The sequence below is a fragment of the Sus scrofa genome, chromosome 6 (assembly GCF_000003025.6).
Source record: "Sus scrofa isolate TJ Tabasco breed Duroc chromosome 6, Sscrofa11.1, whole genome shotgun sequence".
Taxonomy (NCBI): domain Eukaryota; kingdom Metazoa; phylum Chordata; class Mammalia; order Artiodactyla; family Suidae; genus Sus; species Sus scrofa.
The window spans coordinates 71921729-71938394 of record NC_010448.4 but is presented as its reverse complement, the minus strand read 5'-3'; the positions used below and the strand labels follow the sequence as shown (position 1 = coordinate 71938394).

Genomic DNA, 16666 nt, shown 5'->3' with positions numbered 1-16666 from the left:
CCCACAGCTTCCCATGCCTGGGCTAGAGATGGGGGTAAGAGGTGGAGCTGCAGAGAGGTAGCTCAGCCCAGTTGCAGCCACACCAGTTCCCCTGATGGGCCCAACTGCCCCAAAACTTTCCTTCTCTGCATCATCTTTCTTCTGCTATAACCTGAATGTTTGTGGTCCCCTCCAAGTTCACACACTGAAACCTAACCCCCAAGGTGATGGTCTCAGGAGCAGAGCTTTTGGGGGGTCATTAGGGTGGTGTCCCCATGAATATGATTAGTGCCCTTATAACAGAGACTCCAGTACAGTGGACATTATCACAACCTTGTAAATCATCTATACTTCAATAAAATTAAAAAAAATAAAATAAAATAACAGAGACCCTAGAAAGCTCCCTTCCCCCTTCTACCATGTGAGGTGACAGTGAAAAGAGCCTATGAACCAGGGAGGGGGCTCTGGCCAGACACTGAATCTCCTAGCACCTAGAAATAATTTCTGTGGTTTAATCCACCCAATGTTCTTCTACAGCAGCCTGAATGGATAAGATGCTCGAGGTGGTGGTTGAGCAGTTAACCTGCCCCTGGCTCTGTCCCGAACCCTCCTCATCTTTCCTCTCATGGCTGAGGCCTTAGCCCAGAAGCATCGTCTCCAGGAAGCTCTCTTCTCAACTTCATGTTCCTGCCATTCCTGCCATGCACCCAGGTCTCACTGCTGCATCAGTGACCAGGTGACCCTGAGGGCCCGTGGCTGCATCGGTTTCCCTCCCCACACTGTATGCTCCGCAAACGTGAGATTTGTCTAGTCTGGTCCACATCCCCACCTCCCAGCAGAAAGCTTGGTTTTACTTGCATGGTCACATTTCACCTCCAGAGCAACCCTATGAGGTAAGACATGAAAAAACAGGATGAGAGATGAAGCGACTTGCCTGAGGTCAGATCAGTAGCAAAAAGCTGAGGTGGGCTTGAATTCAGGCCATCTGATTCCAGAGACTGGACTCTGGTCCGCTGTGAGGCCAGACCTTCAATGAAAGTTTGTTGAGGGAAATAAGGGTCTTCTTTCTTCCTCTGGAGCCAGCACGGCCAGCACCGAGCACCCCACTAAGGTCTGACACTGGTGAGAACCCACACTACCACCACAGCCACCTTTCCTGGGGGCTCATTAAGTGCCACGCAGTGTGCTCTCTATTTTACACATATTGTATGAGTGTCCTATTGCTCCTGAAAAAAATGATCACAAACTTAGTGGCTGAAAACAACCCAAGTTATTTTACATTTCTGGAGATCGAAAGCCTGAAATATATTTTGTGGGGTTAAAATCAAAGTGTCAGTCCAGCAGTCCCATTCTTGGGCATCTCTCGGAGAAAACCACAATTCACAAAGATGCATGCATCCTCAGTGTTCATTGTAGCACTGTTCAAAATAGCTAAGACGTGGAAGCAACCTAAATGTCCATCAACAGATGAATGGATAAAAATGTGGTACATATATACAACGGAATATTACTTAGCCATAAAAAGACGGAATAATGCCATTTGCAGCTGCATGGGTGGATCTAGAAATTATCGTGCTAAGTGAAGTAAGTCAGACAGAGAAGGACACATAGCATATGAGATCACTAATATGTGGAATCTAAACAAAAAATGATACAGGGAGTTCCTGTCATGACTCAGCAGAAACTCATCCGACTAGTATCCAAGAAGATGTGGGTTTGATCCCTGGTCTCACTCAGTGGGTTAAGGATCCGGCATTGCCTTGAGCTGTGATGTAGGTCGAAGACATGGATCAGATCCTGTGTTGCTGTGGTGAAGGCCGGCAGCTGTAGCTCTGATTGGACCCCTAGCCTGGGAACATCGATATGCCACAGGTGAGGTGCTAAAAAGCCAAAAAAAAAAAAAGATAAGAAAGGACTTACAAAATAGAAACAGTCTCAAAAATTTTGAAACCAAATTCATGGTTACCAAAGGGGAAGTGTGGGGCAGGAGGGATAAGTCAGGGGGTTGGGATTGACAGGTCCACACAACTGTATATAAAATAGATGGGTAACAAGGACCTAGTGTATAGCACAGGGTAATCCACTCAATACTGTGTAATAATCTCGGTGGGAAAAGAATCTGAAAAGGAACAGATACATGTATATGCATAACTGATTTACTTTGCTGTACACCTGAAACTAACACAATTTTCTATGTCAACTATACTCCAATAAAATCTATCTTTAAAAAATCAAGATGTTGGCAGACAGCCTGTGCTCCTTCTGGAGGCTGTAATTAAGTACTTATTTCTTTGCCTTTTCCAAATTCCAGAGGTCTCTTGCTTTCCTTGGCTTGTGGCTTCTCCCTCCATCTTCACAGCCATCCTCACAGATGCCACCAGGGTAATGGCCACTCTCCTGGGACCTCTGTTTCCATCCTTCTGCTTTCTCTCTCTAGTCCTGATCCTCTTACTTCCCTGTTATAAGGACCTTTGTAATTCTGTCTGGTCCTCCTGGATAATCCATGATAATCTTCCCACCTCCGCATCCTTAGCTTAATCACACCTGCCAAGCAGTTTGTATGGAAAGTAACATTCATGGGCTCTGAGGATTCAGACATGGACTTCTTTTTTTTTGGGGGGGGAGGCTATTATTCAGCCTACCACATATACCATCTCATTTAATCCTTGGGTGGTAATGCTGTGTCATAGTATGATTAGCTCCATTAAATAGGAATGGAAAGTGCATGACATGTAGTAGGCACTCAGTAAATATTTGTGGAGATGCTATGTTAGAACATCCCCCCTTCCCTGGACAGAAGGCCCTGGAGTATATTTTCAGGCTTGTGTCTACCCTAAAGTCTTCTCCTCCAATGCCCCCCACTGGGGGAAGATGAGCCTCTGTCATAATGCTCAGCACTTAATCCTTTTCCCTGGGGGGCTCTTCTCCTGAGAGAGACACAATCTCCTTTGTGCCAAGGATGAACTCTCATTTGGATTCTGAATTCTTTGGCTCTTCTTTCCACTGCCTTGGGCTTTCATGGACACCCTTTTCTCCCTTTTAGTTCTTGCAAGGAAGGAGCACATGTCCATTTGGCAGAACAGTAAAGTGAGGCTCAGGCTAGAGTTAGTTCTCCATCAGTGCTGGTTGATGGACTCTGCCTTGCTCCCAACTCTTCATCTCAGGACACCCAGCTCTAGGGATTCCTATCCCCCCAGCAGCCCCAGCCTTTCAGCTCTGCTCTTGGCTGGCTTTTGTTCTTTCTCTCTCTCTCTGCCATTTAATCTTTGGATATTCTTGGGGTGAGCACGTGAATGCAACACACACACACACACACACACACACACACACACACACACACGGGCCCTGGCCCTTAGAATATTCCCAGGACTGGCATCTTTACACAGCCCTTACCTCTCCTTTATCTTCATCTGCAGAATGCTCATCTTAGCCAGGCTTTGTGTCAGTCCCCCGACTTGCACACCCCTCACCGCACAGCTCTCTGTAGAGATGACAATAGATTAATCATATTCTTTTAGGAAAAACACCTTTCAATCACCCTGGCAGTGATTAGGAGCTTCAGATCTGGAATCAGACTGCCTGGGCTGCAAGCCAGGTTTTACCACTTGTCAATTGTGGGTCCTTAAGAAAATATATTAAGACAATCTATTGAATGGGAGAAAATGTTTGCAGATGATATGTGTGATAAGGGGTTCATACCCAAAATATATAAACCGTGCATACAAGTCAATATTTATAAAGCCCAATTGAAGAAAGGGCAGAAGAGGAGTTCCCACTGTGACACAACAGGATTGACTGTTTCTCTGCAGCGCCAGGATGCAGGTTCGATCCCCGGCCCAGCACAGTGGGTTAAGGGATCCGGCGTTGCCAGAGCTGTGGCATAGGCTGCTACTGTGGTTCTCATCTGATCCCTGGCCTGGGAATCCATATCCTGAGGTGTGACCAAAAGAGAAGAAAAAATGGGCAGAAGACCTGAGTAGACATTTTTCCAAAGAAAACATACAGATGGCCAACACATAGACAAAAGGATGTTTAACATTGTTAATCATCAGAGAAATGCAAGTCAAAACCCCAAAGAGATATTCCCTCACACCTGTCTGAAGGGCAATCATCAAAAAGACCACAAATAACAAATGTTGGTAAGGATGTGAGAAAAGGGAACCCCGATGCATTATGGGTAGGAACACAAACTGGTGCAGCTCTTATGGAAAACAGTACGGAGTTTCCTCAAAAACCTAAAAATAGGCTTACTGTGTGATCCATCAATTCCACTCCTAGGTGTGGATTTGAAGAAAATGAAACCACTAATTCAAATAGACATATGCCCCCCACTATTCATAGCAGCATTATTTACAAATTGCCAAGTTATGGAAGCAACCTCAGTGTTTACTGACAGATGAATGGATAAAAAAGATGTGTGTGTGTGTGTGTGTATGTATATATATATGTGTGTGTATATATATATGTATATATATATGTATGTGTATATATATATATATATATAATATTACTCAGCCATAAAAAGGAATGAAACGTTGCTATTTGCAACAACGTGAATGGCATTAGTGGTTAATGAGAGAAGTCAGACAGAGAAAGACAAATACTGTATATTTTCATTTATATGTAGAATTGGAAAAATAAAACAAATGAATGATACAACAAAATAGAAACAGAGAGAGAGAACAAACTAGTGGTTACCAGTGGGGAGGGGGTGGGGGAGGCACAAGATAGGGGTAGGGATTAAGAGATGTATTAGCAGGTATAAAACAATAAGACACAAAGATGTAATGTGGGACACAGGGAACACACATAATATTTTAGGGCTGCACCAGTGGCATGTGGAGGTTCCCAGGCTAGGGGTCCAATTGGAGCTGCAGCGGCCGACCTACAGCCACAGCCACAGCCACAACCATGCGGGATCTGAGCTGCATCTGCAACCAACACCACAGCTCACAGCAATGCTGGATCCCCGACCCACTGATTGTGGCCAGGGATCCAACAGGCATCCTCATGGATACTAGTCGGATTCATTTCCACAGTGCCACAACAGGAACACCTATCATAACTTCAAATGGGATATAACCTAGAAAAGTATCGAATCATTATGTTGTCCTCATGAAACTAATATAATGTTATAAATCCATTACATGTCAATGACAAATAAAAAACCAAAATTAACAATTTAGGTGTAAAAGAGAAAAGAAAGCAGATTAATTTCTTTGAGCTCAGTTTCCTTATCTGAAAAGTGAGGAGCCATATAGTACTTTCCTCACTTGACCTGGACGATGCTCTTTTTGGGGGAAGATCTGCCTAGCGGTCCCCCCTCTGCTCCTCGATGTCCCTTTCTCCACCTCTGTCACAACACATTTCCCTTCCTAAACAGTCCTGCTCCCTCATCCTGGTGCTCGCCAACACAAGTTATCTGGAAGGGGTGGCGACATCAGTCATGCACACCTTAGAGGGGATTTAATCTGCTGTGTCTCTTCCCAGAGCCATTCCCCCCCCCTTTGGAACCCTATTTGTAATCACAGACAAGAGGCTCAGACCATTAGCAAGTGGAATTAGATCACAGATGACCAGATGAAGGAGGCATTGTGGAAGGAACTCGTCACATCCCTGGCGTCCCACCAAAGAGATAACCATCTTCCAGCCATCCTTGCTTTTTCCTTCCTGTGTCGGCTTGGTGGGAGAGAGGAGGTGTTGGCGCCTGGATGCAATGTGACAGAAGGCACTCCTGAATGACTTCATCTCTGGGCTTTGCCTCTCAAAATTCCTGTCAAATCAACTCGACCCTTTAGGAGATGGAAGAAGGGTCAGCATTCCAGGAGTTCCTTGTCATACCCAGACTTTTTAATCAGGTGACGTTGGAGAATTAGCATCCTAGTGCAGGAGAGTGTGAGAGGGCGGGTAGGGGGGTGTCAGACTTTCTCTTGCTCCTGCCAGAGGCTTGTCTTTCTGGTGAGATCTGGGTTGAGGTGCGTGAAACCTCTTGCATTGTTGGAGCAGAGTGATCAGAACCACGGACAGCGGTCAGGGAGCCTGGGAGATGCGCAGCCAGGCAGCCTGCAGAAAGTAATGGGCGGGTGTCTTGCTACAGGCGGGGCGAGAAGACGCACTGCGGTGGTGGGGTGTTGGCTGGGGCTGTTCCCTCTGAGTCACCCAGTGCACCCTGCATTTGCGTCAGGTCTCAGAAAGCTGGAATTCTCTCTGCCCTCTCCAGGAATAGGGGTGGGGAGGAAAGAGGAAGGAGCTAAGGCCCTAAGGTTTTTGCAGGAAAGGAGAAAGCAAGAGAGGTGTCTCGCCCCCTTCCCTCCCACCTCGCATCCCCGCATCCCCCCCTTCCCCCACTGCAGCAAACTCCCGCCCCCGGCCAGGCCCTTTCCTATACAAGGCCTGTTCTCCCCAGCCTCCACCCCTCGGCGTGGGGAGGTGCATTCCCCCGCCCTGAGCTCACCGGGCCCAGCCGGAATGTGGCCGATAAATCAGAGATAACCCAAAGGGGCAGGGCCGGCCCAGCTCCCAGGACAGGGAATAAAAGGCTGTGATTGCCGGAGGATCCAGGGGAGCGCCTGCAGGCTGCTAGGAAGTGAAAAGTGAACCTGGACCCAGCTCAGCGGCAGCAGCAGCGGCAGCAGGCAGCAGCCTCTATCCTCTCCTCCAGCCACATGGGCCCCCGGATGGCGCTTCCCCGCGTGCTCCTGCTCCTGTTCTTGCACCTGTTGCTGCTAGGATGCCGTTCCCATCCACTGGGTGGCGCTGGCCTGGCCTCAGAACTGCCAGGGATACAGGTGAGCCCTGATGAACTGCTTAGACTTGGTTGGCTGGGAGGGCGCGGACAGCAGCAACTAACGGGTCCCCACCTACTGTTCCAAGAGGGCTCTAACCTCCTTTGGGAACTAGTGATAAGGGGTTAGAAGGCAGCCAGGCTGGGGGTGAGGACCCCGCTCCCAAGGCAGTTGGTTCGCTTCAGCACCATCAAGAGTGATGGGTCCAGGTGCGAGTTCCTGAGGCTCGGGCTCCCCCACCCATCCCAGGAGCTGCTGGACCGCCTGCGAGACAGGGTCTCCGAGCTGCAGGCGGAGCGGACGGACCTGGAGCCCCTCCGGCAGGACCGTGGCCTCACAGAAGCCTGGGAGGCGAGGGAAGCAGCCCCCACGGGGGTTCTTGGGCCCCGCAGTAGCATCTTCCAAGTCCTCCGGGGAATACGCAGCCCCAAGACGATGCGTGACTCTGGCTGCTTTGGGCGGAGGCTGGACCGGATCGGCTCCCTCAGCGGCCTGGGCTGCAATGGTGAGCACCCACCCCCATTCCCACTGCACGCCCCGGTTAGCATCACTTCTGGGTTTGATGTCTCTGGGGACCAAACTCCGAGAAAAGGACACCTGGATATCACTCTTTCTTGTTGCCAGTCCTCAAGGCCAAGGAGCGCCTTCCTGGAAAAATTAAATTTGGACAGCATTCACTAGCATGACTATGAGTCCCCACCCACCTTCTCGCCACCCCCTGCCTCTCTCACCCAAGGCGGCAGAATTACTTTAGGATGTAAATTCTGTCATTGCCTGGCTGCCGCTCCTGGGAGCAAAAAGAGAACTAAACCTCTTCCCCCTGGTTTCCCCTCAACTGTCTGTGGCTGCAAAGGCAGAGGGCAGGATCACCAGGGTGATGACAAGTCCCAGCTTACAAGGAGGAAACTCAGGTCCAGAGAGATGGATTATCCCAAAGCCCCAAACATCCAGTTCTGCTGAAGAAGGCGGGTGGCAGGGGTGGCACGTGGTGGGGGGAAGCCCAGGTCCTGCCTGCCTCTCACCCTAATGTCATCCTCACCCTCTCTCTCCCCCCCACAGTGCTCAGGAGGTACTGAGAAGTCCTGGCTGACAACCTCTGTGTCCGCTTCTCCAACGCCCCTCCCCTGCTCCCCTTCAAAGCAACTCCTGTTTTTATTTATGTATTTATTTATTTATTTATTTGGTGGTTGTATATAAGACGGTTCTTATTTGTGAGCACATTTTTTCCATGGTGAAATAAAGTCAACATTAGAGCTCTGTCTTTTGAAACTGACTTGCCTCCGTGTTTGAAAAAGAATCCAGCATTAAGAAGCAATCAGAATTCTCGAAGGTCCCCAAGGTGTCCTCATGGCAGGGTGGGGACACGGCCTCAGGGGCCGGTCAAGCAGCTGGTGGGGGGAATTTTTTTTCTTTAAGGGTTTTTCTTGCTCTAAAATATCTGTTAAGTAATGGAACACTTGAGCCGCTTCCCAGAAACTGCTTTGCAAAGCCTGACAGCTTCTCCCTGGGAGGTGAATGGGCCCTGGTGTAACCCTCTGAGAGGAGGGTGTGTGTCAAGGAATCTGTCTTTCCTCTGCCTGGAATTCTGCCATCAAAGGACTCTGCCTGTGTTTGTTGTTTCCAGAAGGCCTAAGCGAAGCTCTCAGAGATTGGGGCAGGGTGTGTGTGTGTGTGTGTGTGTGTGTGTGAGAGAGAGAGAGAGAGAGAGAGAGAGGGAGAGACACACCCACACATTGGCTCATTTGCATTCCTGATGGAGGCGAGCCCCCATCCTGCCCCAAACCTCAGGTTCAAACCTTCAATTCCTAATGTCATCTTGGAAAGGAGCTTCAAAACCCTGAGTTGAAAAGCATGTTCATTTTCTGAGCCTGCAAGTTCGGGAGTGTCTGATAAGAGGTCCAGCATTTTGGGGTGCTCCTCCCTCGGGCCCCCACACTGTCACTCCCCCTCTACCTAGAGGGAGAAGACCTTCGTTCTCAGGCAGAAAAGGGGACAACACCAGAATCCAACAGTGATGCCGTCATCAGTGGGGAGTCCTGGTCAGGGTCCTTGCTCTGTCCCCCCAAGGTCCTGCGCCTTTGGCATTTTGGGTTCCAGGCATCCCAGGTCTTGCTGCTGAACGTGCCCCTGCTTTCAGGCTCCCAGGCCTCAGCTGATGCCACTCCCTTTGCCTAGAATGTCTTCTAAGATCCCAGCTCAGCAGAAAGGATGGGACCATTGATCTCCCCATTTTACAGATAAGAAAACTGAGACCCAGAAAAGAGAAACATGTTACTTGAAAGCATACAGCTGCTAAAAGCCAGCGCTGGGTTGGAGTGAGACTCAGTGACTCGTGGGCCAGTGCTGCTGGCCGTAATTGCATGTGACAGCCTTTCTGCTGTTCTTGTTTGATGTTTCTTTGATTGAGAGGGAGCCAGAAATAGTGGGTCATTTTAACCCAGTGTGCGTCAGAGATTACAGATATCTAGTGAGATTAAGACTTAAAAAAGAAGGTTTGGGGAGCAACATACTGTCCAGTGTAAGTGTGAGCCAGCTTTGCCTAGTGTCTCTGACCCAGGGCAGCAATGAGTAATTAGCATAGTTAACATTTGTAAAGGCCACATTATGTCCCAGGCACAGCTCCATGAACTCATACTGGTCCTCACAACTCTGAGAAAGAACTCATTATCTTTCATTTTACAGACGGGGAAACCGAGGCACAGAGAAGTGAGGTGACTTGCTCAGGGTCACGCAGTTAAAAAGAAAAAAAAAAGGCAGAGCCAGGATTCAAGCCCACACATGCTGGTCCAGCACCCAGGCCCCCAACCCCTGCACAGCCCAGCCTCTCCCAAGTCAGTGAATTAGGACTGCTGGTGGGAGGCAAGGTCACCCTGCTAATGGCGTCACTCAGTTCAACATTTGCAATTTGTGGCTGTTGCCTATCGGCAGGTGAAGACAGAGTCCCCTCCCCTCCTCTGGCTCAAGTGATGAAGATAGACCCCTCCCAGAACACCCACTGTACAAACCCAGCCAGCACTTCAGAATTCTTCTAGGTGACTCCAGCTTTTCCTTAAATAGGGCTCAGGTGGTAGAGTCTGTGTGTATGCTATAGACACAGCCTGTTACGCAAGACTATTTCCCCAGGCAAAGGTCCAGGAAAGAGGACCCCCCCAAAAAAACCCCACAAAAACCTGTGAAGGAACCAGATGTGACTTCTGAAGGGTGGAGAGTGGGTGGCCTGATGTACCCAATGGCGTGACATTGAGCTCCCCCTGTGTTTAGGTGTTTGTGGGCAGCATTGTGGCACCTGCACCGTCTCTGGATGCCCTTTAAAATCAGCCCTCCCTGGGAGTTCCCATCATGTTGCAACAGAAACGAATCTGACTAGGAACCATGAGGTTGCAGGTTCAATCCCTGGCCTTGCTCAGTGGGTTAAGGGTCTGGCGTTGCTGTGAGTTGTGGCGTCGTTTGCAGACATGGCTCCAATCCTGTGTTGCTGTGGTGTAGGCCGGCAGCTGTAGCTCTGATTCCACCCCTAGCCTGGGAACCTCCATATGCCACAAGTGTGGCCCCCAAAAAGCAAAAAAACAAACAAACAAACAAACAAACAAACAAAAAAAACAACCAAAACCAGCCCTCCCTAATCTCTGACCCTAACCCCTTCAAATATATCCCCGTGTAGCTATAGCCATGACCTTAACGCCCTGACTTCCCTATCATCAACCTCGTCCTCCAAAGACGCTGCTGGATTATGTATCTCAGTGGATGCTTGTCAGAGTTATCTACACAGAAAGATATGTTGGTGGACGCAGACACAAGAAGACCAAACTCATGGCTTCACAGCGGGAAGGAGCTTCAGCAGAGGGTAAACTGGCTTTGTTGGGTCTCCAGTGTCGAGATTACTGATGGCCTGAACATGCCACCTCATGTTGATGATTCTGCGTTTCTCTCTCTACTCCCCTTGTGGCAGCTTTGACCCTTCTGTGGAGGATTCGAGGCAAGAAAAAGAAATGCATTTTATTTTCCCGCAGAACTAGGTCTAAACAAAATCATGAACTTGATGTTGTGCCTTTGTTCATGTTGCAGTTCTCAGAACTTCAATTCCTGTCTGGAGGATTTTTCATGCAATCAGTGCTTTTCCACTAAATGGCCCATTTTCCCTGTGGAGTGAAAAGACAGGTCCTTGTACAGCTGCCTGGGCATCCTGGAACATTTCTGAGAAATGACACTGGCTCCCAGTCTTGTGCCTCTGGTGTCCTGTCTCCAGAAGTGCCAAGCACAGCCCCTGCCCTCGATGCTTCAGGGTGCACCAGCCCTAATTCCATCCAGAGCATCATCCTTTCCTGCCTGAGGACTTTCTCTGGAAGCTGAAGCCCAGTTCCTGAGGGCAGACAGAAAGTGCTGGGGAACTGACATGGACCAGGAGCAGAATTCAGCCCACACAGGTGGTGTGCCTCTTTTGCTGGTGCCCAGGGTTCTCTGGGGGGTGGGGTGGGGAGTTAAGCTCGAACCGCTCACAGTGATCGCTAAACACCTTCTCTGTGGTCAGCTCCCCATTCTCCTGCCAATATTGCCTGGGATTGTCTCCAAAACAAACTGCTTTGCTCAAATACTTGTCTCAGATTCAGGAGAACTCAAACGGAGACACACCTGAATGAGTAAACCTTCTCCCAGGGCTCCACCCTTGATGACGTCAGCCCTTGGAATCTTTCTTGACTCTGTTTTTTGGCTGGACCACCCAGGCAGGTATGTCTACTCCTCCTTCCCTCACCACTTAGGCCAAGGTTGGATGTTGGCACATCAGCTTCCTGACTGGCCTCCCTGGCTCAGGCTCTCCAATCTGGTTCTCCCTGCATCAGGGGGAGAGAGCAGGAACGTCATGCCTTAGCCTGAGGGTGACTCCCCTTCCACGTAGGCCTCCAGGGAGGGCAAGGTGCAGGGGTGGGCACTCAGGTATGTCCCTGGTTGTTGTGCTGGCAGGGATGTTGGCGAATCAGTGTCGCTATGGATGTAGTTAGTTAAGATGAGGTCAGGCTGAAGTAGAGTGGGCTCCTCATCCAGTATGACTGGTGTCCTTGTAAGAAGCAAAGAAACACAGAGAGGGAAGATGGCCATCTAATGGCAGAGGCAGAGACTGGAGCCATGCACCTGCGTGTCAAGGAATGCCAAGGGTTGCCGGCAGCTACCAGAAGCTGTGAAAGACAAGGAAGCCTCCTTCCTTACAGGGTTTAGGGGGAGCCTGGCCATGCTGACACCCTGCTTTTGAACTCTAGCCTTCAGAACTGGGAGACAGTATACTCTGTTGTTTTAAGACACCTAGGTTGTGGTATTTCGTTATACCAGCCCTAAAGATCCAGTGAAGAACCCTCATCCTTTTCTCTCCTCATAGACTGTTCCAAGGTGCTGGATTCCATGAAGTCCACTGATGATGTCCAGCATGACCTGCCAGTAAACCAACCAACCAACCAGTAAACCAACCAACCAACCAACCCAACCAACCAACCAACCAACCAAATAACCACTAAGCTGTTTTGCAAAGCTATGACCAGCTTGGTAACATAACACTCTGTGGTTGTTCTTTCTCCTTCCCGTGGTGGGCAGCCCCTAAGACCGACCCCAGGGATGCTCACCTCCTGGTATTCATGCCCTTGGTGATCCCCTCCCTTTAAGCATGGGCTGGACCTAGTGACTCACTTCCAAGATAAGACTACACAGAGGTGGTGGTTTGTACAGTCTCTCTCTACGTAAAGGAAGTCAGTTGCATCGCCATGGAGAGGCCCAGATGGCGAGGAACTGACACCTCCAGCCTCAGTAAGGGCCTGAGGCCATCACCAGACAGAGGGCGAGCTTGAGAACAGGTACCCAGCCAAGCTTTGAGAGGACCACAGCCCTGGCTAACATCTTAATAGCAGCCTATGCGAGCTCTGAGCAAGGGCCACTCAGCCAAGCAGAGCCAGATTCCTGGTGCACAGAAACTATTAGATAACAGATGTGTGCTGTTGTTGTTGTTTTATCTTTTTTTTTTTTTTAAAGGGCCGCACCTGCAGCATATGGAGGGTCCCAGGTTAAGGTTGAATTGGAGCTGTAGCTGCCAGCCACAGCCACAGACACAGCCACAGCAACTCAGGATCTGTGCTGCATCTGCGACCTACACCACAGCTCACGGCAATGCCGGATCCTTCACCCACTGAGCAAGGCCAGGAGTCAAACCATCATCCTCATGGAGGCTAGTCAGGTTCATTAACACTGAGCCACAGTGGGAACTCCTAAGGTGTGTGGTTTTAGGTTGTTAGAGTTTGGGGTAGTTTGTCATCCAGCGATAGGTGACTAATACACTACCTCATGTTCCTTTTCCCCTCATTCTTGCTTTTCTTGAACTAGAACCCTGATAAAACTTTAGCAAATGAACTTTTGCCTTGGGCCTTTTTTTTTCCAGTTCTAGTGACCTCCACATCATACCAAAGAAATGGAACATCATTTTCTTTTTTTCTTTTATGCCCGGATCTGCGGCATATGGAAATTCCTGGACCAGGGGTCGAATTGGAGGTACAGCTCTCTACACCACAGCCACAGCCATGGCAACACCAGATCTGAGCCCCATCTGCCACCTATACTGCCGTTTGCAGCAAACATCAGGTCCTTAACCCACTGAGCAAGGCCAGAGATTGAAACCATGTCCTCATAAGCACTATGTTGGGTTCCTAACCTGCTGAGCCACAACAGGAACCGCTGAACATCACTTTCAAAGTCAGAAGCCACCACCCCTAAATATGTTCCAGTGTCCTACTCATTTTTCCTAACGGGAGCTTCTGCTTTAGACAGTTGAGGTCTGAGAGACTCCTGCCATGAATGTGATGGGTTTTCCATACCAGTTCTGCCACATGCATGACATGGCTGAGCCCTCATGGCTCCATGAAGCAGCCCACAGCATCCTCATGGAGGGTCATGAAACCCAACTCGGCTGGAAACTGGAGACACCCCAGTTCTGGGATTCTCCCACCCATTTGCAATCTTCATTTCCTCATATGACTAAGACCACTTCTTTCCAGTAATAAGGAAGGAAAAAAAGGCTTTTGATTTTTCAGCCAAGTGGGAGAGGTGGGGGTGGGGGGTGGATCTGGTTTTCTGTGCCTTTAGCTACATTTTTTTTTCTCACTCCTACAGGCTGGCTTCTAAGCACCCTATTAAATATCAACCGCTTCACACACACTCTCCCCAAAGGGGAGCATGGGCACGGAAATGAAGCTGTTACTCATTTCAGGCTCAAAATCAAGGGCTTTAATAGGATTGGGGTAGATAATAGGTTGGGGGGTTGGGGCAGCATGTGTGTTGGGGAATTGTCTGTGTTTTCCCTGGGCCCTGTTAACGCAGGAGGTGGTGTTGGCTATATACAAAGCCCGCAGGGCAGCAAACCTGAACATTCTTTTTCTTGCCACACGCCCTCTGCCAAAAAACCAAAGCCAATAGAAGAAACTCAATAAACGACACTCGTGTCCCACTCCAGTTTCACTCTGGAAGAGGAAAAATAATTTATTCTTTTAATTTTTATGTATTTATTTTTATGGCCACAGGGGCAGCACATGGAAGTTCCCAGGCTAGGAGTCGAATCGGAGCTGCACCTGTCAGCCTAGGCCACAGCCACAGCAATGCCAGATCCGAGCCACGTCTTTGACCTACACCGAAGCTCATGGCCATGCCAGACCTTTTAACCTACTGAGCGAGGCCAGGGATTGACTGGCCTCATGGATACTAGTCAGGTTCTTAACCCACTGAGCCACAACGGAACTCTGAGGAAAAGTAATTTTAATGAAAGAAGCTAAGGAGAATTCTGAAATTCTCCTTCTGGAACCTTGGATGGGACTTCTGCTTTCTCTTGGGTCACCTACGGGCGTCAGAAGGCGTGGCTCAGGACACAGGACACAGGACACAGGAACAGCATCAGCCCTCATAGGCCAAGCCATTGCAGAGGGCACCCATCAGGGTGCCCTTTTGGAAGTCATGCCCACATCAAAGCCTCTCAAAGGGCATCTCCAGGGGACCAGCTGTGTGACGCATGTGGCAAGGAGCATCAGTTCCCCAGGGCGCCTGCTCACTGAATCCTCTGCTAATAATAACCCTGCCGGTGCCAGAGCAATTAAGCTGTGAGCACATTCCAGAGGCGCATCCGGAGACGGCGGCTCTCAGCCCCCAGAGCCCCTACTCAGAATGGCACCCATTTTAGATTTCACGTTGAGTTTGCTTGGCCCCAAACAGTTAGCAAAGAGGGCGCCTTTCTCCTCTAGAATAGAACATCCCTGGACACCCCAGGTGGCCTCTGGCCACATAGTGCCCCATTCCCTGCCCTCTCACTGTACCAGGGAGTGAGCAAAGCCAGGGGAGGGTCTGGCCGGGACAGAGCTGGTCATTCCACCCGCATTTCCTGGGTTTCTGCGGGATAGACTGAGACATGTCAGGTGTGAGAATAGGTGGTAGAGCTTGGGCGTGGTGCTTTCCTGAGCCAGTCCACATACTCACACACTTGCCAAGCACGCAAAGCTACAGCCCCAGGTCGGGGGAAAGTGAGGAGGTGCACAGAGGCATCCCGAGGGGCCGGGATGAGGGCAGGGTTTAATCGGAACTGTGTCTAAAGGGCTTATTAAGGAAGCATCCTACAAAGAGGCAGCAGGGCCTGTGAACTGGGTGGAGAATAAAGACACCAGTGTCAGACCTAGGGTTCAAGTCCTGGTTCTGCCCGGTGATGAGTGACGCTGGGCAGGGAACAGACCCTCTCCGTCTCAGTTCTGTCCCTCTGTGAATGGGGACCATATCCCGGAGCTGGTGATGAAAAGGAGAGAATCCACATATAGCTCTCAGCCCAGTGTCTGGCACATTCCACCCAACCAATAAAGACAACCGTGGTGAGCGCCATGCAATTAGATAGTAATTCACACTTTAGAATTTGCTCACCTATTCATAGCTCTTTGGAGCCGCGTTTGGGGCTGCACTGCTGGGCTCTCCTCCCTTCAAGTGCAGGCTTGCCCCCAGGATACGTTGCATCAAAGAGTGTGCAGCATTGAGTGCAGTGAATGGAGGCCCCTCCTTAAACGTGGACAAGCTCACCCCTGGTGTTTCTCTTGTTGGGGGGGGGGCGGAAATGGAGGCCTCAGGGGCTTATCGCTTTCTTAGCCTCAGAGAAGGATGTGGGCGGCGTTAAGGGAAACTGCATGGACCCTGGTTGTCTCCCACCCTCACTCCATCAGCCAACTTTGCCTGGGAGCTTGCCTGGAAGGTGTGAGGCCCTCCATGCTTCAAACCCAGAGGCTGAGCTTCTCCAGATGAACATGCCGGAGAGTTCCCACAGTGGCTCAGTGGCAACGAACCCAGCTATTATCCATGAGGATGCGGGTTTGATCCTTGGCCTTGCTCAGTGGGTGAAGGACCTGTTGTTGCCGTGAGTTGTGGTGTAGGTCATATGCAGCTCAGATCTGGTGTTGCTGTGGCTATGGGTCGGCGGCTGCAGTTCTGATTCAGCCCCTAGCCTGGGAACTTCCATATGATGCAGGTGTGACCCTTAAAAGCCAAAAAAAAAAAAAAAAAAAAAAAAAAAAGGCAAATGCCAGCATCCTCTCAGGGCCCATTTCCTGCAGCTCCTCGGAGGGAGCTGTGCGGGGGTAAGATTTGCAGAGCGATGACCACGTTCCCCAAACTCTTCTGGGTGTTTGTATTTGGGAGCAGGGTTCTTGGGACATTTGTCACATTTAGTTCCGGCTGACTTAGGACTCTAAAAAAGTCCTCTGTCTTCACCTGATGGCTGAGAGTGACAGCCAGGGAGCAAGGGCAGCCCTGTGGAGGGAAAGGCCTGCCCTCCCCACCCAGGAGTCAGGTGTGAGGTCAGCTGGAGCATCTGGACTAATTTGTCCCTAGCCGCTGGCTGCCTGCCATTT

General features: G+C 49.9%; 1 protein-coding gene across 1 annotated transcript; it reads left to right on the top strand.

Annotated features, from left to right (window-relative positions):
- Nucleotides 6552-8021, top strand: NPPB (natriuretic peptide B). Its single transcript, NM_213846.1, is given in 3 exon segments — nt 6552-6767; nt 7014-7269; nt 7824-8021. Coding segments are annotated over 3 exon segments (396 nt in total). The 5' UTR covers nt 6552-6644; the 3' UTR covers nt 7841-8021.